General features: G+C 41.2%; 1 protein-coding gene across 1 annotated transcript in view; it reads right to left on the reverse strand.

Moving 5' to 3' along the window:
- Window positions 1-405: 405 nt before the first annotated feature.
- The window catches only part of LOC120023610 (M1-specific T cell receptor beta chain-like), a 55,561-nt gene continuing 29,846 nt past the window's right edge, over window positions 406-26,120 (reverse strand). The window contains exons 5-9 of the mRNA XM_038967653.1: window positions 12,780-12,840; window positions 7,741-8,091; window positions 7,561-7,587; window positions 3,963-4,069; window positions 406-1,884 (exon numbers count right to left, since the gene is read on the reverse strand). Of these exons, the coding sequence (XP_038823581.1) occupies window positions 1,861-1,884; window positions 3,963-4,069; window positions 7,561-7,587; window positions 7,741-8,091; window positions 12,780-12,840 (570 nt within the window). The 3' untranslated portion in view covers window positions 406-1,860. The remainder of the gene's footprint in view (window positions 1,885-3,962; window positions 4,070-7,560; window positions 7,588-7,740; window positions 8,092-12,779; window positions 12,841-26,120) is intronic.

The following is a 26,120-nucleotide window of genomic DNA, read 5'->3' on the forward strand; positions in this document are numbered from 1 at the left end:
ACTGATTATCATCATGGTTCACCAGCAGCCCCAAACATCTAGTCTAGTGTCACTGATTATCATCATGGTTCACCAGCAGCCCCAAACATCTAGTCTAGTGTCACTGATTATCATCATGGTTCACCAGCAGCCCCAAACATCTAGTCTAGTGTCACTGATTATCATCATGGTTCACCAGCAGCCCCAAACATCTAGTCTAGTGTCACTGATTATCATCATGGTTCACCAGCAGCCCCAAACATCTAAAGAATAAGCTACCGGCCAAACAAGCTGGTCAGAATTGTACTTCCCTCATACTCATCTGGAGGTTGACCATTGTTTTGTCTCTATTTATGTAATTGTATATGTATTGATGTATTTATGTAAAAAAAAAAAACAGGGACCACAATGGAAATAAGTCCCAGACTTTATTGTACAATCCCAGTCACTTAAAACAATTATGTGTATATATGTATTTTATTTACATACAATTAAAATGAATTAATCAATCAATCCAAACTGTGCAGTGGCCAATTGATGAATGAAAGGAGACATTGTTACAAAACACCAGAACGTTTAATGACACTAAGATTGTCAAGCCAAGCCTTCAATACTGGGTAAGTCTACAAGGTAGGGAGGGATGTATTTTCTGTTTGTTCAAAACACAAACCATGATTATTAAAGTGCCAGAAGTTGGTATGCTTTGTTGATTGGTTGTTAAACCTATCGGTGGAAAAGTTGTTGCATATATTTTATATAAATCTGGCATCAAAATGTTGAAAATCTGATTTCCCCCTAGCTGATCTTGGTCTGCCTCAGTCTCTGATCGTAATGTGATGAAACGGGCAGGGAGAGTGAGCTCGTCTGCCTCAGTCTCTGATCGTAATGTGATGAAACGGGCAGGGAGAGTGAGCTCGTCTGCCTCAGTCTCTGATCGTAATGTGATGAAACGGGCAGGGAGAGTGAGCTCGTCTGCCTCAGTCTCTGATCGTAATGTGATGAAACGGGCAGGGAGAGTGAGCTCGTCTGCCTCAGTCTCTGATCGTAATGTGATGAAACGGGCAGGGAGAGTGAGCTCGTCTGCCTCAGTCTCTGATCGTAATGTGATGAAACGGGCAGGGAGAGTGAGCTCGTCCGTGGTGGTCGGTGAACCCTCAACCTTCTGGCCCAAAGCCCTGCGTGGCATCAACTGTGCCAGAAAAGCTTGCTGAAGTGGCGACGTCGATATCCACGTTTATAAAAACAGGGTCGCTACAGTTCTTGTTATTTGTGGTCGTTAACATTAGATTGAGTTAATTCTACCAGGGGGAGGGTCGTGAAAATATTTAACTGTGGAGAGGTATATTTCGATCTGTCCATAATTATATACAGTTTATTATTCACAAATTAACATGTAGAAATCGGAAAGGAGAATGTATTCATACATACTATACTGTAATTACTGGAAAAGCAAACAGACATTGGTTTTGTAAGTTAATGGAAAGATTGTTTTGGCTGAATTGATTCAAATATACATTTAAATTGTAAGTTCATGTTCATAGGAGATTCTTAAAAGCACATCTTCACGTAGACAGGGTAATAAAGAGATGATGGACACAATAAGCACAATGGACAATACAATTACATGCAGGGGCAAACTGGGACCAGAAACCGGCCCAGGCCTTTCTAACACACCTGCCCATGTTTTGCCTTTAAGGCCCTCTTTACTAGCCAACTTATTATTATTTTGCTAAAAAAAGCCAATTTAGACAGGCCCACTGGGCTAAAGATGAATCAGTCCATTTGGCATTTGCCAGAATTGCCCTTTTGCCAGTCCGTCCTTGATCACATGGAAGAATCAACACCCATGCAGGACATCCTCCTTGGGCCACCTGTGTTCCGTTAAATCTGTTTCTCTGAGGAGCCCTGCATGTGAAACACAGAGATACAGGATAAAGACAGTATGGTGTCTGTATGTGAAACACAGACACAGAGATACAGGATAAAGACAGTATGGTGTCTGTATGTGAAACACAGAGATACAGAATAAAGACAGTATGGTGTCTGTATGGGAAACACAGAGATACAGGATGAAGACAGTATGGTGTCTGTATGTGAAACACAGAGATACAGGATAAAGACAGCATGGTGTCTGTATGTGAAACACAGAGATACAGGATAAAGACAGTATGGTGTCTGTATGGGAAACACAGAGATACAGAATAAAGACAGTATGGTGTCTGTATGGGAAACACAGAGATACAGGATAAAGACATTATGGTGCCCACAGAAATAGAATCAAGGTTTTTATTTATATGATGGTGCCAGATTAGAACCTTCATTAGCCCATAGCTAGCCTGATGGTGCCAGGTTAGAACCTTCATTAGCCCATAGCTAGCCTGATGGTGCCAGATTAGAACCTTCATTAGCCCATAGCTAGCCTGATGGTGCCAGGTTAGAACCTTCATTAGCCCATAGCTAGCCTGATGGTGCCAGGTTAGAACCTTCATTAGCCCATAGCTAGCCTGATGGTGCCAGGTTAGAACCTTCATTAGCCCATAGCTAGCCTGATGGTGCCAGGTTAGAACCTTCATTAGCCCATAGCTAGCCTGATGGTGCCAGGTTAGAACCTTCATTAGCCCATAGCTAGCCTGATGGTGCCAGGTTAGAACCTTCACTAGCCCATAGCTAGCCTGATGGTGCCAGGTTAGAACCTTCATTAGCCCATAGCTAGCCTGATGGTGCCAGGTTAGAACCTTCATTAGCCCATAGCTAGCCTGATGGTGCCAGGTTAGAACCTTCATTAGCCCATAGCTAGCCTGATGGTGCCAGGTTAGAACCTTCATTAGCCCATAGCTAGCCTGATGGTGCCAGGTTAGAACCTTCACTAGCCCATAGCTAGCCTGATGGTGCCAGATTAGAACCTTCATTAGCCCATAGCTAGCCTGATGGTGCCAGATTAGAACCTTCATTAATATCCCACTGGGTCCCAGATCAGTTTGTGCTGCATATCCTGCCTGTCCTGTGACGTCCCACTGGGCACAAACTGATTGAATCAATGTTGTTTCAACGTCATTTGTCAACGTATTGTGATGTGGAATCTACGTGGAATATACATTGTTTAAAACAAAAAAAGTAATTGACGTAAACTGTTTATTTTTTTTGGGGGGGGGGGGAAATTTAAATCACAGGATTGTGTCATTATGGTAAACTAATTTCAACATAAACAAAATATGTAGAATTTTGATAGATTTAAAACAATTTTAGATAATCAAGGTCATGGCCTCTATCAGAAACATAAACATTAGTCTGGGCAGCACCTCCTACTGGAGAGTTCATCTGTCTTCAAGGTTTTAAAACCAAGTCTTAGCTATGACGTCACTGATCATTACCTCTGTGCTCTCGTGGGATGGATTGTTGAGAGATCTCAGCTTAAAATCGGAATAGAATCTCCAATGGCATTGATCCCTTGTACCATGTACTATAATGTAACTCTCAACTGAAATCCAGGTCATTTGGTTCTGCTATTAGACGAAGCACAGTGATAACACATTAATCTGTTCTATAAATGATTAAATATCTGACACTGTTTCCCCCATTTCAACTTTGTTGTGCTTTAAAATGGTTGAAAGAGCAACGACAGACATTTGGTTGACAAATAAACCCAAAAATCAGACATAGTTTTTTTTCCCATTTGAACTTGGTTGTGCTTTTAGATGGTTGAAATCATGGGGATAACACGTTGGAAATTCAACTAACTTTTGGCTGTCTTCTTGATTGGGTCAATATAAATTGTAATCTCATTGATCAACGTCTAAACCAAATATGTCCCAATTATCCACGTTGAAATGATATGGTGTGCCCAGTGAGTCACTGTCACCCTGACCAGAGGAGTTGGCAAGACAGTACCAAACTGATCTGGGACTCCTCTAACACAAGGCATAGATAGAAGAGGAGAGAGATGGCTGTGTGATGAACCTTTGTCATAGTTCTAGTCAACTCACCTGGAACTTCCAAATCATAACCATGACGACCAGGCCGTAGAAGGTACTCTTAGCGATGAAGATGCTGTAGGCCAGCTTGGCAGTCTGGGTGCTCTTCACATAGTCATCTGCAAGGACAATAATACATTCAAATGACCTTGATTAAGGTGGTATCAGATGATTTTGTTAGCAGATCGTCCATTGAGGAAAAATACAGCACAACCAATGATCTAGGCCAGTGTTTCTTGGTCCTGGGGATCCAACCAATGATCTAGGCCTGTGTTTCTTGGTCCTGGGGATCCAACCAATGATCTAGGCCTGTGTTTCTTGGTCCTGGGGATCCAACCAATGATCTAGGCCTGTGTTTCTTGGTCCTGGGGATCCAACCAATGATCTAGGCATGTGTTTCTTGGTCCTGGGGATCCAACCAATGATCTAGGCCTGTGTTTCTTGGTCCAGGGGATCCAACCAATGATCTAGGCCTGTGTTTCTTGGTCCTGGGGATCCAACCAATGATCTAGGCCTGTGTTCCTTGGTCCTGGGGATCCAACCAATGATCTAGGCCAGTGTACCTTAATCCTGGGGATCCAACCAATGATCTAGGCCTGTGTTTCTTGGTCCTGGGGATCCAACCAATGATCTAGGCCTGTGTTTCTTGGTCCTGGGGATCCAAAGGGAAGCTCATAGTTTTTTCCGTAGAACTGACACACCTGCTTCCGCTAATCAGGCTTGATGATTAGGTAATTAGTGGAATCAGGTGGGTAGTTCCAGGGCAACCCTAACCCTAACCCAAACCCTAACCCCTAACCCTAACCCAAACCCCTAACCCTAACCCTAACCCCTAACCCCTAACCCAGGACCAGGACCAGGAAAACCCTGATATACACTGCAGGTCATCAGTACAGTATGCAGGTCATCAGTACAGTATGCAGGCCATCAGTACAGTATGCAGGTCATCAGTGCAGTATGCAGGTCATCAGTACAGTATGCAGGTCATCAGTACAGTTTGCAGGTCATCAGTACAGTATGCAGGCCATCAGTACAGTATGCAGGCCATCAGTACAGTATTCAGGTCATCAGTACAGTATGCAGGTCATCAGTACAGTATGTAGGTCATCAGTACAGTATGCAGGTCATCAGTACAGTATGCAGGCCATCAGTACATTATTCAGGTCATCAGTACAGTATGCAGGTCATACAGTATGCAGGTCATCAGTACAGTACGCAGGCCATCAGTACAGTATTCAGGTCATCAGTACAGCATGCAGGTCATCAGTACAGTATGTAGGTCATCAGTACAGTATTCAGGCCATCAGTACAGTATGCAGGTCATCAGTACAGTATGCAGGTCATCAGTACAGTATGCAGGTCATCAGTACAGTATGCAGGTCATCAGTACAGTATGCAGGTCATCAGTACAGTATGCAGGCCATCAGTACAGTATGCAGGTCATCAGTACAGTATGTAGGTCATCAGTACAGTATGCAGGTCATCAGTACAGTCATCAGTACAGTATGCAAGCCATCAGTACAGTATGCAGGCCATCAGTACAGTATTCAGGTCATCAGTACAGTATGCAGGTCATCAGTACAGTATGCAGGTCATCAGTACAGTATGCAGGTCATAAGTACAGTATGCAGGTCATCAGTAGAGTATGCAGGTCATCAGTACAGTATACAGGTCATCAGTACAGTATGCAGGCCATCAGTACAGTATGTAGGTCATCAGTACAGTATGCAGGTCATCAGTACAGTATGCAGGTCATTAGTACAGTATGCAGGTCATCAGTACAGTATGCAGGTCATAAGTACAGTATGCAGGTCATCAGTAGAGTATGCAGGTCATCAGTACAGTATACAGGTCATCAGTACAGTATGCAGGTCATCAGTACAGTATGTAGGTCATCAGTACAGTATGCAGGTCATCAGTACAGTATGCAGGTCATAAGTACAGTATGCAGGTCATCAGTACAGTATACAGGTCATCAGTACAGTATGCAGGTCATCAGTACAGTATGCAGGCCATCAGTACAGTATGCAGGTCATCAGTACAGTATGTAGGCCATCAGTACAGTATGCAGGTCATCAGTACAGTCATCAGTACAGTATGCACGTCATCAGTACAGTCATCAGTACAGTATGTAGGTCATCAGTACAGTATGCAGGTCATCAGTACAGTATGTAGGTCATCAGTACAGTATGTAGGCCATCAGTACAGTATGCAGGTCATCAGTACAGTATGTAGGCCATCAGTACAGTATGCAGGTCATCAGTACAGTCATCAGTACAGTATGCATGTCATCAGTACAGTCATCAGTACAGTATGTAGGTCATCAGTACAGTCATCAGTACAGTATGCAGGTCATCAGTACAGTATGTAGGCCATCAGTACAGTATGCAGGTCATCAGTACAGTATGTAGGCCATCAGTACAGTATGCAGGTCATCAGTACAGTCATCAGTACAGTATGCACGTCATCAGTACAGTCATCAGTACAGTATGTAGGTCATCAGTACAGTATGCAGGCCATCAGTACAGTATGCAGGTCATCAGTACAGTATGCAGGTCACCAGTACAGTATGCAGGGCATCAGTACAGTATGTAGGTCATCAGTACAGTATGCAGGTCATCAGTACAGTATTCAGGTCATCAGTACAGTATGTAGGCCATCAGTACAGTATGTAGGTCATCAGTACAGTATGTAGGTCATCAGTACAGTATGCAGGCCATCAGTACAGTATGCAGGTCATCAGTACAGTATGTAGGCCATCAGTACAGTCATCAGTACAGTATGCAGGCCATCAGTACAGTATTCAGGTCATCAGTACAGTATGCAGGTCATCAGTACAGTATGCAGGTCATCAGTACAGTATGCAGGTCATCAGTACAGTATGTAGGTCATCAGTACAGTATGCAGGCCATCAGTACAGTATGCAGGTCATCAGTACAGTATGCAGGTCATCAGTACAGTATGTAGGTCATCAGTACAGTATGCAGGCCATCAGTACAGTATTCAGGTCATCAGTACAGTATGTAGGTCATCAGTACAGTATGCAGGTCATCAGTACAGTCATCAGTACAGTATGCAGGTCAACAGTACAGTATGCAGGTCATCAGTACAGTATGCAGGCCATCAGTACAGTATTCAGGCCATCAGTACAGTATGTAGGTCATCAGTACAGTATGCAGGTCATCAGTACAGTATTCAGGCCATCAGTACAGTATGTAGGTCATCAGTACAGTATGCAGGCCATCAGTACAGTATTCAGGCCATCAGTACAGTATGTAGGTCATCAGTACAGTATGCAGGCCATCAGTACAGTATTCAGGCCATCAGTACAGTATGTAGGCCATCAGTACAGTATGCACGTCATCAGTACAGTATGCAGGTCATCAGTACAGTATGCAGGCCATCAGTACAGTATGCAGGTCATCAGTACAGTATTCAGGCCATCAGTACAGTATGCAGGTCATCAGTACAGTATGCAGGTCATCAGTACAGTATGCAGGTCATCAGTACAGTATGCAGGTCATCAGTACAGTATGCAGGTCATCAGTACAGTATGCCATGTTTTTAGGAATGTAGAAAAATAACTGTAGTATAAAATGGGCACATTTACCTGTCGTTATCTCTCCCCCAATTTGACCTGAAAGAAACAAAGAAGGAGAGTTTCAAATGAGATTATACACCACAGTACCACTTAGACACAGGGGAATACATTAGAGCCTCAAAACTAGTGGACTAGTTCAGTCAAATCTCTTTCTTCTCATAAACACAGACAGTGTTCATGTTTTATTACCTTGGAGATCTCCACTAATGGTGTGTTTCTCAGTTGTATTCCCAGATCCATTGTAAAAGATGACATTGCAGGTGAAACTGTTCTTTGGGTTGTGCCAGTCATTGGCTGGGACTCTCAGTCTGCTGGTGATACTGTATAAACTATCTTTATCCCACAAGGCCTTGTTGTCGGTCCCGGCGCCTGCAGTTGTGTTGACATTGTTGACTTGCCAGTAGACCGTGACGTGGTCGGGGTAGAAGCGGGTGGCCACACACACCAGGGTCTTCTTCTTCTTCTTGTTTCTGTCTTCACACTCCTTAGTGGAGGGTGGAAGGACTTTCACTGTGGGTGGAGAGACGTTGATGTTTGGATCTGCAGGGAGAAAACAGTGGAATATTTTAACACTCAATTCAATGGCTCTGTTTGTTGTCGACATCATACCTGAACCTGAGTGATTTAAAACACAGTTAATCACAAAATGAATCAATGAGAGAGTTGATCACAAAATGAATCAATGAGACAGTTAATCACAAAATGAATCAATGAGTTAACCACAAAATGAATCAATGAGTTAATCACAAAATGAGTTGATCACAAAATGAATCAATGAGACAGTTAATCACAAAATGACATTAATCACAAAATGACATTAATCACAGAATGTCATTAATTACAAAATGTATGCCAAGTCAAACACATAGAAACAGAGGGTGTACGACAGCAGCTTGGAAAGAACCACTTTGTTACTGAACTGTACCACCCCTATATAATGTAATCAGTCAAGACTGAGTAGAACATAGAGGTTATTATAACAGTATTACAGTAGTATTATTACAGTATTATCACAGTATTAACATAGTATTATTAGTACAGTAGTATCACATCATTATTATTATAGTATTATCACTGTATTATCATAGTATTATTATTACAGTAGTATCACAGTATTATTATAACAGTAGTATTATTACAGTATTAGTATAGTATTATCACTACAGTATTATTACAGTATTATTATTACAGCAGTATTAGAGTAGTATTATTAAAGTAGTATTACATTATTATTACAGTGTTATTATTACAGTAGTATTAGTATTATTATTACAGTATTATTACAGTATTATTATTACAGCAGTATTAGAGTAGTATTATTGAAGTAGTATTACAGTATTATTACAGTGTTATTATTACAGTAGTATTAGTATTATTATTACAGTAGTATTACAGTACTATTATGAAAGTATTATCACAGTTTTATTATCACGGTAGTATTACAGTATTAGTATTACACTAGTATTATTACAGTAGTATTAGTATTATTATTACAGTTGTAATACATTTGTATTTTTACAGTAGTATTACAGTATTATCACAGTGTTATTATGGTATTATTATTACAGTAGTATTACAGTATTTTTATGACAGTGTTATCACAGTATTATTATAGTATTATTATTACAGCGTTATTATTTGAGTACTATTATTACATCAGTATTGCAATATTATTATAGTATTATTGCTACAGTAGTATTACAGTATTATTATTACAGTATTACCACCGTATTATTATTACAGTATTATTACAGTGGTATCACAGTATAATTTTTGTATTATTATTATAGTAGTATTACAGTAGTAGTATAATATTATTATTACTGTGGTATCACAGTATTATTATTCCAGTTGTATTATTGCAGTAGTATTAGTATTATTATTACAGTAGTATTAGTATTATTATTACAGTAGTATTACAGTATTATTATCGATGTATTACCACAGTATTATTATTACAGTAGTATCACAGTATTATTATTGAAGTATTACAACAGTATTATTATCACACTAGTAGTACAATATTATTATACAATTATTACTACAGCATTATTAAAAATATTAGTATCACATCATCATCACAGTATTACTACTACAGTATTATTATCACAGTATTATTACAGTATTCTTAGAGTATTATTCTTGCAGTATTATTATTGCGGCATTCTCACAGTATTACTATTACTACAGTATTATTCTTACAGTATTATTCTTACAGTATTCTTACAGTATTATTCCTGCAGTATTATTATTGCAGTAGTATTACAGTATTCGTACTGTATTATTCTTACAGTATTATTCTTGCAGCATTCTCACCGTATTACTATTACTACAGTATTATTCTTACATTATTATTCTTACAGTATTCTTACAGTATTCGTAGAGTATCATTATTACTACAGTAGTATTACAGTATTCTTCTTACAGTATTCTTACATTGTTATAACAGTATTACAGTATTATTCTTACATTGTTATACCAGTATTCTTACAGTATTACCACAGTATTATAACAGTATTCTTACAGTATTATACCAGTATTCTTACAGTATTCCCACAGTATTCTTACAGTATTTCCACAGTATTCTTACAGTATTATAACTGTATTCTTACAGTGTTACTGCGGTATTCTTACAGTGTTACTACAGTATTATAACAGTATTCTTACAGTATTACTGTGGTATTCTTACAGTATTACTACAGTATTCTTACGTTATTATAACAGTATTCTTACAGTATTATAACAGTATTCTAACAGTATTACAGTATTCTTACCCAGAACTGTTAGCTTAGTTCCCTCTCCAAAGTAGGCAGGATAAGCACCAGAGCACACCACATACTCACAGACAGAAAACCAAGAGGATTCTAGCTCCCCATTGGTGTATTTGCAGTAGTTTGGCTTGTAGCAAAGGAAGTAATACTGTATTTCTAAGCATGTCTATGTCGACAGAGCATAGGGCTAATTCACTTTATCATTAGCTCTTTGTACAGCTTCAATGTTTTTCCCCCCATGAATATTTTCATGCTCAACTATGCCAGGAATGCAAAGCAAACAAACCCATTAATTTAAAAATAATTTCATGATGATGTATTTGCAATATATTTTTTTATAGAAAGTTGAAAAGCTGAATCCCTTACCTAGAACAGTGAGTCTGGTACCTGGACCAAACTCTGCCTTATCCGTGTACCACAGAGACATACCGTACTCTACATTACAGACACTGGATTACATCTGACACAGATCTGTTACTTTTCCTGTTCTGAACTATTATGCACTTCCATTCAAACTGATACAACACCACAATATAGATTCATACAAACCAAAGCCTGGAACATTGTTTTATAAACCATAAAGAGATTTTCTCTCCATCTCTGGTTCACACACCGGATTTAAAAAATAATACGTCTCTTTCAGTAACAGATAAACCCATGACGGCATAGATAACAGATGACAGAATCAGTTTTCTCACCCAGAACTGTGAGTTTGGTGCCACTGCCGAAGTATGCCTGGTTGTTGTTCACACTGATACACAGCTACAGAGATAACCCCTCCTCACTACTCCGTACTAGCAGAGTTTAGCTGTAGCCTTTACACCCCCAACCTGCTGTCTTTGGTTGTTGGATTTTGTTATTCTATGAAATGTGTCTGGTTCCACTGCTAAGGAACCTCTCCTCCTCTAGCTGATAACAAGTATTATAATGAAGGTCGACTGTGTCTGGGCACGGAGCCAGACAGCTTTATACCTTGATGACTGGAGCACATAACTAATGCCTTTACTGTGATTCATTCAAATACACTCTCTTACTTTAACACGATTTAGACGTATAGTCAAATTAGATATTTTCTGTATTGCCAAATGTAAATTAGTTGGTCTTTGTTACTCCCTCGTGTACATTTGTCAGATAGAGTCCACAACAGTTCATTGTTCATTTTCTTACCTAAAACGGTGAGTTTGGTGCCGGCTCCAAAATATGCCTCCGAGAACGAGCACAGAGACAGACGGCCGTATCTTTACTGTCTCTCTGACTTGGTTTTCACTCAATATTTGTTACTCTGTTAATAAAGTTATTCAAAAAACTCTTCACAGGAACTCTGAGACATTCAGCTGGCGGGGGGTGAATCTGACATAGTTTATAACCAAATCAATGATGGTGACTATTTTACAAATGAAATCCAAGTGCGTTCCACTTCGACCAATCTTTAGGTCACATTCCGATCCATGAATATCAACCACACACTGTATCCTACAGGTTGTAACCATAAGATGGAAAGGTGCTCAAATTACATGTCGTTTAAAAACAATCCCAATCAGGTGCAAACGTTATATTATGTTGGTGTCATGTCTCACCTAGAACAGTCAACCTGGTTCCTCCACCGAAGTAAGCCTGGCTGACACCACCAGCACAGTGGATTTACTCCACCTGTATGTAACCACGTCAGGAGGACGTCCAAAGATACCACCCAGTCATTCTGTTACAGTACAATTCTCTAATAAACTTTACAACCACATACATTATAACCACATAGCTTACATGGTTTATAACCAACAGATTACTGCACTTTTTCAGTGTCATTTCTCACCTAGAACAGTCAACCTGGTTCCTCCACCGAAGTAAGCCTGGCTGGCACTACTAGCACAGTACAGTGGAACCCTGCTCTAATATAGATATATGGACATGCTGAGCCTGGCTGGCACCATTAACACAGTACAGTGGAACCCTGCTCTAATATAGATATATGGACATGCTGAGCCTGGCTGGCACCACTAGCACAGTACAGTGGAACACTGCTCTAATATAGATATATGGACATGCTGAGCCTGGCTGGCACCACTAGCACAGTACAGTGGAACCCTGCTCTAATATAGATATATGGACATGCTGAGCCTGGCTGGCACTACTAGCACAGTACAGTGGAACACTGCTCTAATATAGATATATGGACATGCTGAGCCTGGCTGGCACCATTAACACAGTACAGTGGAACACTGCTCTAGTCTAGCAAGTCCTTTTCTCGTTAACTTTACATCCCAATCGTACATGACCTTCGATAACTGTATTGTTCAAGACGTCCTACCAATCAACACCGTGTTTTAACCAGTTAACAAGACCGACACAGATGACTCAAACATACAGTAATACTACGATATCAAATCTCTTCTCACTAGTATGTTGTCTCACTCACATTCATTGTCCATATACGCCAAACATAGTGTACGGATTACTTACCGAGAACTGTTAATTTGGTGCCTGGTCCAAAATAGGCCTCATAGTTGGCACAGTGTACAGCCTTAACATCAAAAAGCATTGAGTGGAGTAACACTACTATGAACTAATCTAATGTACTGAATCGATAATCAACTAACTAACTCATCACCAAGCCCCTAAACCACACATAGAGTCCCATTAGTTCCTTCATGGTGAATATTCTCTTACCCAGAACAGTCAGTTTGGTTCCGGCTCCAAAGAATGCAGGATTATAGTTGTCACAGTGCAGACATACTGAGCAGTAATGTACCAACCACTAGCTACTGAACTACACATTTGGCACCTAAAATAATACCCGCTTTTTAATACTAATCAATTGTTCAAATGAACCATTAGATCCATAAACATAACATTGTCAGGTACAGTAAGTCTATAGATGAGAAAGTATTTACCTAAAACAGTGAGTTTGGTTCCATTGCCAAAGAAGGCTGGTTGGTTTGAAGTCACAGTGTTTTCACATCAACCATTTAGTTCAGCTGTATCATAGACACTAATCAAACATCTTCAGGGTTACAGATCTATATCAATGTCATTCATCTGAAGTGGACTTACCTAAAACAGTGAGTTTGGTTCCATTCCCAAAGTAGGCCTCACTTCCAGTGTCACATCGTTTGCCTCCTCTTCCAAAAATACCTTAGATCTCTTTGTCATTCAGCCTCAAGGGAATATAAACAGAGATACTCAGAGATACTCAGAGATACTTACAGACCCTCAGAGATACTCAGAGATACTCTAAAAAGAACTACTGAGTTCAGCAATGCATTTGAGGAAATTTTATGGTCAAACAGGAATCAAACAAACTCCCTTATGTAACTAAATCTGACTTCATAAGTTTGTTGTCTTGTCCAGGAAAATGCTCACAATAAAGTAGATTTTATAATCCTGAAGATTGGTTGAAATCTTGTTTTATCCTTTAGTATCATCGAAGCATCTCTCCAGACTCCTCGACAGTCTGTAGTAGTGTGTGAATAGGCCCCAGCCCTCTCCTGTATGGAAGTGAACGGTAGGAGGTTTTGGTACGACGTCTCTATGTAAATGTATCACCGTGGCCCCCTGTCCCCACAGTGTTAAAGCATCACACAAAAACACTCGTTCTGTTCTTTCTGTTGTTTATTTCCCCTCCCCTGTTCTCTCTCTGTATCTCTGTCACCATCTCAGTCTCTCAGGATCTGTCTGCAGGTGCGTCGGCACAGAGGTCTACTGCAGTTGGATCCTGTTCTGACCCTATAAATAGAACAGCAAATTCAGGATTTTAATAATAAACATTTACATTTGGATATTGACTTTTTTTATTGATTGATGTAATGAATAACATCAATAAAAAAGACAATGTAAAAAGACAATATCCAAATGTAATGTTTATAATTAACATCATGACATTTTACTGTTGTTACTGCAGTTGGATCCTGGTCCAAACTGACAACATCTATTTCCGTCAGCAGTACTAAGAAAAGTAGCAGGGAGGGGGAGGAGAGGGAGGAGAGGAGAGGGAGGAGAGGAGGGGGAGGAGAGGAGGAGGAGGAGGAGGGGGGGGAGAGGAGGAGGAGGAGAGGAGGAGGAGGAGGAGAGGAGGAGGAGGAGGAGGAGGAGGAGGAGGGGGAGGAGAGGGAGGAGGAGGGGGAGGAGGAGAGGAGGAGAGGAGGAGGAGGAGGGGAGCAGAGGAGGAGGAGAGGAAGGGGAGGAGAGGAGGAGGAGAGGAGGAGGAGGAGAGGAAGCAGGAGGAGGAGGAGGGAAGGAGGAGAGGAGGGGGAGGAGAGGAGGAGGAGGAGGAGGAGGAGGAAGAGGAGGAAGAGGAGGAGGAGGAGAGGAGCGGAGGGGGAGGAGGAGGAGAGGATGTTTTTTTTAAATCTAAAAATGTAAATGACAGCTGTCGAAGTCACAGCCCTGTCCCCTCTCCCTCTCCTCTCCCCCCTGCCATGCTGCATCATGTGACAGTAACAGCCTATCACAGAGCAGGGCTGACAAGATCCAGTCTTAAACGTGCACTACCTTCTAACTTGATTCTAATTACATTTGATCATATCTTTTTATTTTTTTATTTTTTATTCAACCTTTGTTTAACTGGTAGGAGGTATCTGCTTCAGTGACAGTATCATTATATTGTGGAATGGTTTGTATAAAAGGTATATGTATTTAAGGATAATCTTAAACGTGTTTCTTTTATATCTCAAGCCAATGGAATTGAATTGAACAGAATAGATTAGACTTTGTGTAATCCCACAGTTACCCTCCAGAGGTCAGTGTAGGATCAACTTTGAGAAATGTCTCCCTTTTTAATCGAAGAGCTTCATTTGATATCAAGGGTAGGCTTATATACCAGCAGTGGTGGAAAAAGTATCCAATTGTCATACTTGAGTAAAAGTAAACATACCTTAATAGAAAGTGAGTCAAGTAAAAGTTGTACATAGTAAAGTACATATACCCCCAGAAAAAACGACTTAAGAAGTACTTTAAAGTATTTTTACTTAAGTACTTTACACCACTGTATACTAGAGATACCTCCATGACAGTCAGACAGTCAGAGAAACACCCACTGATTGTTCTATCTATTCATCAGAAAAAACAGCGTTTTAAGGGAAATATTAGCTTTTGTCTGAAGCTGATAAAGAAGGGAAATACAACATCTAATTGGACTGATGTACTAACAAGGCTGTTCAGCATCCATTACGCAGCTCGTCTCCTGCTGTATTGATCTCCTGTACTTCAACAACAGATGTCCTCACATTGGACGGGTTGATTAGGATTCAAACCTTCTCTCACAGCCTAATACATACTCTCAGAGTTGGTTTACCCCATTCATGTACTTGGTAATGTACCTGGATAATAATATATCATTATAATGTACACGCAGAAACACAGAGACAGTCTTTACAGAAACACAAACAGGAGACAGTCTTTACAGAAACACAAACAGGAGACAGTCTTTACAGAAACACAAACAGGAGACAGTCTTTACAGAAACACAAACAGGAGACAGTCTTTACAGAAATACAAACAGGAGACAGTCTTTACAGAAATACAAACAGGAGACAGTCTTTACAGAAACACAAACAGGAGACAGTCTTTACAGAAACACAAACAGGAGACAGTCTTTACAGAAACACAAACAGGAGACAGTCTTTACAGAAACACAAACAGGAGACAGTCTTTACAGAAACACAAACAGGAGACAGTCTTTACAGAAATACAAACAGGAGACAGTCTTTACAGAAATACAAACAGGAGACAGTCTTTACAGAAACACAAACAGGAGACAGTCTTTACAGAAACACAAACAGGAGACAGTCTTTACAGAAACACAAACAGGAGACAGTCTTTACAGAAACACAAATAGGAGACAGTCTTTACAGAAACACAAACAGGAGACAGTCTTTACAGAAATACAAATAGGAGACAGTTTTTACAGAAACACAAACAGGAGACAGTCTTTACAGAAACACAAACAGGAGACAGTCTTTACAGAAACACAAACAGGAGACAGTCTTTACAGAAACACAAACAGGAGACAGTCTTTACAGAAACACAAACAGGAGACAGTCTTTACAGAAACACAAACAGGAGACAGTCTTTACAGAAACACAAACACAATACAGGTTTTACAGAAACACAAAACATAATATACATAACACAAATCTAACAGTAAAAGCATAAATCCTCAAATACAAACTTTTTAAAACCTAGCTAGCTTGCTATGTGAAAATGTGTGGTTAATTAAATGTGTGGTTAATTAAATGTGTGGCTAATTAAATGTGTGGTTAATTAAATGTTTGGTTATTTAAATGTGTGGTTTATTAAATGTGTTTAAAGGTGTGGTTTATTAAATGTGATTAAATGTGTGGTTAATTAAATGTGTGGTTAATTAAATGTTTGGTTATTTAAATGTGTGGTTTATTAAATGTGATTAAAGGTGTGGTTTATTAAATGTGATTAAATGTGTGGTTAATTAAATGTGTGGTTAATTAAATGTTTGGTTATTTAAATGTGTGGTTTATTAAATGTGATTAAAGGTGTGGTTTATTAAATGTGATTAAATGTGTGGTTAATTAAATATGTGGTTAAATAAATGTGTAGTTAATTACGACTGCACCGTATTGAGGGGAGGATGGATGGGGCCATGTATCGCGAGATCTTAGCCAACAACCTCCTTCCCTCAGTAAGAGCATTGAAGATGGGTCGTGGCTGGGTCTTCCAGCATGACAACTACCCGAAACACACAGCCAGGGCAACTAAGGAGTGGCTAAGGAGCTGAAAGTCCGTATTGCCCAGCGACAGCCCCAAAACCGGAAGGATCTGGAGAAGGTCTGTATGGAGGAGTGAGCCAAAATCCCTGCTGCAGTGTGTGCAAACCTGGTCAAGAACTACAGGAATGATATGTATGATATCTGTATTTGCAAACAAAGGTTTCTGTACCAAATATTAAGTTCTGCTTTTCTGATGTATCAAATACTTATGTCATGCAATAAAAATGCAAATGAATTACTTAAAAATCATACAATGTGATTTTTCTGGATCTACATGCTTTGTAAGTAGGAAAACCTGAAAAATCGGCAGTGTATCAAATACTTCTTCTCCCCACTGTATCTATAGTAACCCTAGGTGTAAAATAGTAAATAATGACTACATCTCAGAAAGTTTTAAACTATCTAGAGGAGTAAAACAAGGTTGTCCACCATCGGCATATAATTTATGTTAGCTGTTAAAATTAGATCCAACAATAATATTAAGGGATTAGAAATCAGTGGCTTAAACACTGAGGTGTCATTGTACGCTGATGATTCATGTTTTAAATCCACAATTAGAATCCCTCCACAGCCTCATAGACGATCACCTACAAACAAGCAAGATTTCTGGCTCTCACAGACCTGTAACTTCTTCTTTAAGAGGCTCCTCTGTCCTCCACTCGTTACCTGTATTAATGGCACCTGTTTGAACTTGTTATCAGTATAAAAGACACCTGTCCACAACCTCAAACAGTCACACTCCAAACTCCACTATGGCCAAGACCAAAGAGCTGTCAAAGGACACCAGAAACAAAATTGTAGACCTGCACCAGGCTGGGAAGACTGAATCTGCAATAGGTAAGCAGCTTGGTTTGAAGAAATCAACTGTGGGAGCAATTATTAGGAAATGGAAGACATACAAGACCACTGATAATCTCCCTCGATCTGGGGCTCCACGCAAGATCTCACCCTGTGGGGTCAAAATGATCACAAGAACGGTGAGCAAAAATCCCAGAACCACACGGGGGGACCTAGTGAATGACCTGCAGAGAGCTGGGACCAAAGTAACAAAGCCTACCATCAATAACACACTACGCCGCCAGGGACTCAAATCCTGCAGTGCCAGACGTGTCCCCCTGCTTAAGCCAGTACATGTCCAGGCCCGTCTGAAGTTTGCTAGAGAGCATTTGGATGATCCAGAAGAAGATTGGGAGAATGTCATATGGTCAGATGAAACCAAAATATAACTTTTTGGTAAAAACTCAACTCGTTGTGTTTGGAGGACAAAGAATGCTGAGTTGCATCCAAAGAACACCATACCTACTGTGAAGCACGGGGGTGGAAACATAATGCTTTGGGGCTGTTTTTCTGCAAAGGGACCAGGACGACTGATCCGTGTAAAGGAAAGAATGAATGGGGCCATGTATCGTGAGATTTTGAGTGAAAACCTCCTTCCATCAGCAAGGGCATTGAAGATGAAACGTGGCTGGGTCTTTTCAGCATGACAATGATCCCAAACACACCGCCCGGGCAACGAAGGAGTGGCTTCGTAAGAAGCATTTCAAGGTCCTGGAGTGGCCTAGCCAGTCTCCAGATCTCAACCCCATAGAAAATCTTTGGAGGGAGTTGAAAGTCCGTGTTGCCCAGCAACAGCCCCAAAACATCACTACTCTAGAGGAGATCTGCATGGAGGAATGGGCCAAAATACCAGCAACAGTGTGTGAAAACCTTGTGAAGACTTACAGAAAACTTTTGACCTCTGTCATTGCCAACAAAGGGTATATAACAAAGTATTGAGATAAACTTTTGTTATTGACCAAATACTTATTTTCCACCATAATTTGCAAATAAATTCATTAAAAATCCTACAATGTGATTTTCTGGATTTTTTTTCTTCTCATTTTGTCTGTCATAGTTGAAGAGTACCTATGATGAAAATTACAGGCCTCTCTCATCTTTTTAAGTGGGAGAACTTGCACAATTGGTGGCTGACTAAATACTTTTTTGCCCCACTGTATATATGTGTATATGTATGAATGTTTATGTATGCATATGTAACCGATGTGAAATGGCTAGCTAGTTAGAGGTGGTGCGCGCTAATAGCGTTTCAATCGGTGACGTCACTCGCTCTGAGACCTTGAAGTAGTTGTTCTTCTTGCTCTGCAAGTGCAGTGGCTTTTGTGGCGTGATAGGAAACGATGCTTCGTGGGTGACTGTTGTCTGTGTGCAGAGGGTCCCTGGTTCGAGCCCAGGTAGGGGGCGAGGAGAGGGACGGAAGCAATACTTTTACACATACGTATATGTATAGGTATGGGTATGGGTATTTACCCCAAAAATATATGGGGGATTGGAAATAAGCTAAAAAAACAACAACACATCCTTTACTGAGACAATATGATCAGAGTTCTCATCTCTCCACCATCCTTCACTGAGACAATATGATCAGAGTTCTCATCTCTCCACCATCCTTCACTGAGACAATATGATCGAAGTTCTCATCTCTCCACCATCCTTCACTGAGACAATATGATCAGAGTTCTCATCTCTCCACCATCCTTCACTGAGACAATATGATCAGAGTTCTCATCTCTCCACCATCCTTCACTGAGACAATATGATCAGAGTTCTCATCTCTCCACCATCCTTCACTGAGACAATATGATCAGAGTTCTCATCTCTCCACCATCCTTCACTGAGACAATATGATCAGAGTTCTCATCTCTCCACCATCCTTCACTGAGACAATATGATCAGAGTTCTCATCTCTCCACCATCCTTCACTGAGACAATATGATCAGAGTTCTCATCTCTCCACCATCCTTCACTGAGACAATATGATCAGAGTTCTCATCTCTCCACCATCCTTCACTGAGACAATATGATCAGAGTTCTCATCTCTCCACCATCCTTCACTGAGACAATATGATCAGAGTTCTCATCTCTCCACCATCCTTCACTGAGACAATATGATCAGAGTTCTCATCTCTCCACCATCCTTCACTGAGACAATATGATCAGAGTTCTCATCTCTCCACCATCCTTCACTGAGACAATATGATCAGAGTTCTCATCTCTCCACCATCCTTCACTGAGACAATATGATCAGAGTTCTCATCTCTCCACCATCCTTCACTGAGACAATATGATCAGAGTTCTCATCTCTCCACCATCCTTCACTGAGACAATATGATCGAAGTTCTCATCTCTCCACCATCCTTCACTGAGACAATATGATCAGAGTTCTCATCTCTCCACCATCCTTCACTGAGACAATATGATCAGAGTTCTCATCTCTCCACCATCCTTCACTGAGACAATATGATCAGAGTTCTCATCTCTCCACCATCCTTCACTGAGACAATATGATCAGAGTTCTCATCTCTCCACCATCCTTCACTGAGACAATATGATCAGAGTTCTCATCTCTCCACCATCCTTCACTGAGACAATATGATCAGAGTTCTCATCTCTCCACCATCCTTCACTGAGACAATATGATCAGAGTTCTCATCTCTCCACCATCCTTCACTGAGACAATATGATCAGAGTTCTCATCTCTCCACCATCCTTCACTGAGACAATATGATCAGAGTTCTCATCTCTCCACCATCCTTCACTGAGACAATATGATCAGAGTTCTCATCTCTCCACCATCCTTCACTGAGACAATATGATCAGAGTTCTCATCTCTCCACCATCCTTCACTGAGACAATATGATCAGAGTTCTCATCTCTCCACCATCCTTCACTGAGACAATATGATCAGAGTTCTCATCTCTCCACCATCCTTCACTGAGACAATATGATCAGAGTTCTCATCTCTCCACCATCCTTCACTGAGACAATATGATCAGAGTTCTCATCTCTCCACCATCCTTCACTGAGACAATATGATCAGAGTTCTCATCTCTCCACCATCCTTCACTGAGACAATATGATCAGAGTTCTCATCTCTCCACCATCCTTCACTGAGACAACATGATCACAGTTCTCATCTCTCCACCATCCTTCACTGAGACAATATGATCAGAGTTCTCATCTCTCCACCATCCTTCACTGAGACAATATGATCAGAGTTCTCATCTCTCCACCATCCTTCACTGAGACAATATGATCACAGTTCTCATCTCTCCACCATCCTTCACTGAGACAATATGATCACAGTTCTCATCTCTCCACCATCCTTCACTGAGACAATATGATCACAGTTCTCATCTCTCCACCATCCTTCACTGAGACAATATGATCACAGTTCTCATCTCTCCACCATCCTTCACTGAGACAATATGATCGAAGTTCTCATCTCTCCACCATCCTTCACTGAGACAATATGATCAGAGTTCTCATCTCTCCACCATCCTTCACTGAGACAATATGATCAGAGTTCTCATCTCTCCACCATCCTTCACTGAGACAATATGATCAGAGTTCTCATCTCTCCACCATCCTTCACTGAGACAATATGATCGAAGTTCTCATCTCTCCACCATCCTTCACTGAGACAATATGATCAGAGTTCTCATCTCTCCACCATCCTTCACTGAGACAATATGATCAGAGTTCTCATCTCTCCACCATCCTTCACTGAGACAATATGATCAGAGTTCTCATCTCTCCACCATCCTTCACTGAGACAATATGATCAGAGTTCTCATCTCTCCACCATCCTTCACTGAGACAATATGATCAGAGTTCTCATCTCTCCACCATCCTTCACTGAGACAATATGATCAGAGTTCTCATCTCTCCACCATCCTTCACTGAGACAATATGATCAGAGTTCTCATCTCTCCACCATCCTTCACTGAGACAATATGATCAGAGTTCTCATCTCTCCACCATCCTTCACTGAGACAATATGATCAGAGTTCTCATCTCTCCAGCATCCTTCACTGAGACAATATGACCAGAGTTCTCATCTCTCCACCATCCTTCACTGAGACAATATGATCAGAGTTCTCATCTCTCCACCATCCTTCACTGAGACAATATGATCAGAGTTCTCATCTCTCCACCATCCTTCACTGAGACAATATGATCAGAGTTCTCATCTCTCCACCATCCTTCACTGAGACAATATGATCAGAGTTCTCATCTCTCCACCATCCTTCACTGAGACAATATGATCAGAGTTCTCATCTCTCCACCATCCTTCACTGAGACAATATGATCAGAGTTCTCATCTCTCCACCATCCTTCACTGAGACAATATGATCAGAGTTCTCATCTCTCCACCATCCTTCACTGAGACAATATGATCAGAGTTCTCATCTCTCCACCATCCTTCACTGAGACAACATGATCAGAGTTCTCATCTCTCCACCATCCTTCACTGAGACAATATGATCAGAGTTCTCATCTCTCCACCATCCTTCACTGAGACAATATGATCAGAGTTCTCATCTCTCCACCATCCTTCACTGAGACAATATGATCAGAGTTCTCATCTCTCCACCATCCTTCACTGAGACAATATGATCACAGTTCTCATCTCTCCACCATCCTTCACTGAGACAATATGATCACAGTTCTCATCTCTCCACCATCCTTCACTGAGACAATATGATCAGAGTTCTCATCTCTCCACCATCCTTCACTGAGACAATATGATCAGAGTTCTCATCTCTCCACCATCCTTCACTGAGACAATATGATCAGAGTTCTCATCTCTCCACCATCCTTCACTGAGACAATATGATCAGAGTTCTCATCTCTCCACCATCCTTCACTGAGACAATATGATCAGAGTTCTCATCTCTCCACCATCCTTCACTGAGACAATATGATCAGAGTTCTCATCTCTCCACCATCCTTCACTGAGACAATATGATCAGAGTTCTCATCTCTCCACCATCCTTCACTGAGACAATATGATCAGAGTTCTCATCTCTCCACCATCCTTCACTGAGACAATATGATCAGAGTTCTCATCTCTCCACCATCCTTCACTGAGACAATATGATCAGAGTTCTCATCTCTCCACCATCCTTCACTGAGACAATATGATCAGAGTTCTCATCTCTCCACCATCCTTCACTGAGACAATATGATCAGAGTTCTCATCTCTCCACCATCCTTCACTGAGACAATATGATCAGAGTTCTCATCTCTCCACCATCCTTCACTGAGACAATATGATCAGAGTTCTCATCTCTCCACCATCCTTCACTGAGACAATATGATCAGAGTTCTCATCTCTCCACCATCCTTCACTGAGACAACATGATCAGAGTTCTCATCTCTCCACCATCCTTCACTGAGACAATATGATCACAGTTCTCATCTCTCCACCATCCTTCACTGAGACAATATGATCAGAGTTCTCATCTCTCCACCATCCTTCACTGAGACAACATGATCAGAGTTCTCATCTCTCCACCATCCTTCACTGAGACAATATGATCAGAGTTCTCATCTCTCCACCATCCTTCACTGAGACAACATGATCACAGTTCTCATCTCTCCACCATCCTTCACTGAGACAATATGATCACAGTTCTCATCTCTCCACCATCCTTCACTGAGACAATATGATCACAGTTCTCATCTCTCCACCATCCTTCACTGAGACAATATGATCACAGTTCTCATCTCTCCACCATCCTTCACTGAGACAATATGATCAGAGTTCTCATCTCTCCACCATCCTTCACTGAGACAATATGATCAGAGTTCTCATCTCTCCACCATCCTTCACTGAGACAATATGATCACAGTTCTCATCTCTCCACCATCCTTCACTGAGACAATATGATCAGAGTTCTCATCTCTCCACCATCCTTCACTGAGACAATATGATCACAGTTCTCATCTCTCCACCATCCTTCACTGAGACAATATGATCAGAGTTCTCATCTCTCCACCATCCTTCACTGAGACAATATGATCAGAGTTCTCATCTCTCCACCATCCTTCACTGAGACAATATGATCAGAGTTCTCATCTCTCCACCATCCTTCACTGAGACAATATGATCAGAGTTCTCATCTCTCCACCATCCTTCACTGAGACAATATGATCAGAGTTCTCATCTCTCCACCATCCTTCACTGAGACAATATGATCAGAGTTCTCATCTCTCCACCATCCTTCACTGAGACAATATGATCAGAGTTCTCATCTCTCCACCATCCTTCACTGAGACAATATGATCAGAGTTCTCATCTCTCCACCATCCTTCACTGAGACAATATGATCAGAGTTCTCATCTCTCCACCATCCTTCACTGAGACAATATGATCAGCGTTCTCATCTCTCCACCATCCTTCACTGAGACAATATGATCAGAGTTCTCATCTCTCCACCATCCTTCACTGAGACAATATGATCAGAGTTCTCATCTCTCCACCATCCTTCACTGAGACAATATGATCAGAGTTCTCATCTCTCCAGCATCCTTCACTGAGACAATATGATCAGAGTTCTCATCTCTCCACCATCCTTCACTGAGACAATATGATCAGAGTTCTCATCTCTCCACCATCCTTCACTGAGACAATATGATCAGAGTTCTCATCTCTCCACCATCCTTCACTGAGACAATATGATCAGAGTTCTCATCTCTCCACCATCCTTCACTGAGACAATATGATCAGAGTTCTCATCTCTCCACCATCCTTCACTGAGACAATATGATCAGAGTTCTCATCTCTCCACCATCCTTCACTGAGACAATATGATCAGAGTTCTCATCTCTCCACCATCCTTCACTGAGACAATATGATCAGAGTTCTCATCTCTCCACCATCCTTCACTGAGACAATATGATCGAAGTTCTCATCTCTCCACCATCCTTCACTGAGACAATATGATCAGAGTTCTCATCTCTCCACCATCCTTCACTGAGACAATATGATCAGAGTTCTCATCTCTCCACCATCCTTCACTGAGACAATATGATCAGAGTTCTCATCTCTCCACCATCCTTCACTGAGACAATACGATCACAGTTCTCATCTCTCCACCATCCTTCACTGAGACAATACGATCAGAGTTCTCATCTCTCCACCATCCTTCACTGAGACAATACGATCAGAGTTCTCATCTCTCCACCATCCTTCACTGAGACAATACGATCAGAGTTCTCATCTCTCCACCATCCTTCACTGAGACAATACGATCAGAGTTCTCATCTCTCCACCATCCTTCACTGAGACAATACGATCAGAGTTCTCATCTCTCCACCATCCTTCACTGAGACAATATGATCAGAGTTCTCATCTCTCCACCATCCTTCACTGAGACAATATGATCAGAGTTCTCATCTCTCCACCATCCTTCACTGAGACAATATGATCAGAGTTCTCATCTCTCCACCATCCTTCACTGAGACAATATGATCAGAGTTCTCATCTCTCCACCATCCTTCACTGAGACAATATGATCAGAGTTCTCATCTCTCCACCATCCTTCACTGAGACAATATGATCAGAGTTCTCATCTCTCCACCATCCTTCACTGAGACAATATGATCAGAGTTCTCATCTCTCCACCATCATCTCTCCCCTCCCAGATGAGAACATGCTCAGCCCTCTCCTGTAATCCTTGTTCACCCATGACTGCGTGGCCATGCACGCCTCCAACTCGATCATCAAGATTGCAGACGACACAACATTAGTGGACTTGATTACCAACAACGACGAGACGGCCTACAGGGAGGCGGTAAGGGCACCCGGAGTGTGGTGTCAGGAAACCACCTCTCACTCAACGTCAACAAAATAAAGGAGATGATCGTGGACTTCAGGAAACAGCAGAGGGAGCACCCCCCGATCCACATCAAACGGGACAGTAGTGGAGAAGGTGTAAAGTTTTTAAGTTCCTCAGCGTACACATCACAGACAAACTGAATTGGTCCACTCACACAGACAGCGTGGTGAAGAAGGCGCAACAGCACCTCTTCAACCTCAGGAGGCTGAAGAAGTTTGGCCTGTCACCCAAAACCCTGACAAACTTTTACAGATGCACAATCGAGAGCATCCTGTCGGGCGGTGTCACAGCCGGGTACAGCAACTGCACCGCCCATAACCGTAAGGATCTCCAGAGGGTGGTGAGGTCTGCACAACGCATCACCGAGGGCAAACTAC

This window comes from Salvelinus namaycush, chromosome 28 (genome assembly GCF_016432855.1).
Source record: "Salvelinus namaycush isolate Seneca chromosome 28, SaNama_1.0, whole genome shotgun sequence".
NCBI lineage: Eukaryota > Metazoa > Chordata > Actinopteri > Salmoniformes > Salmonidae > Salvelinus > Salvelinus namaycush.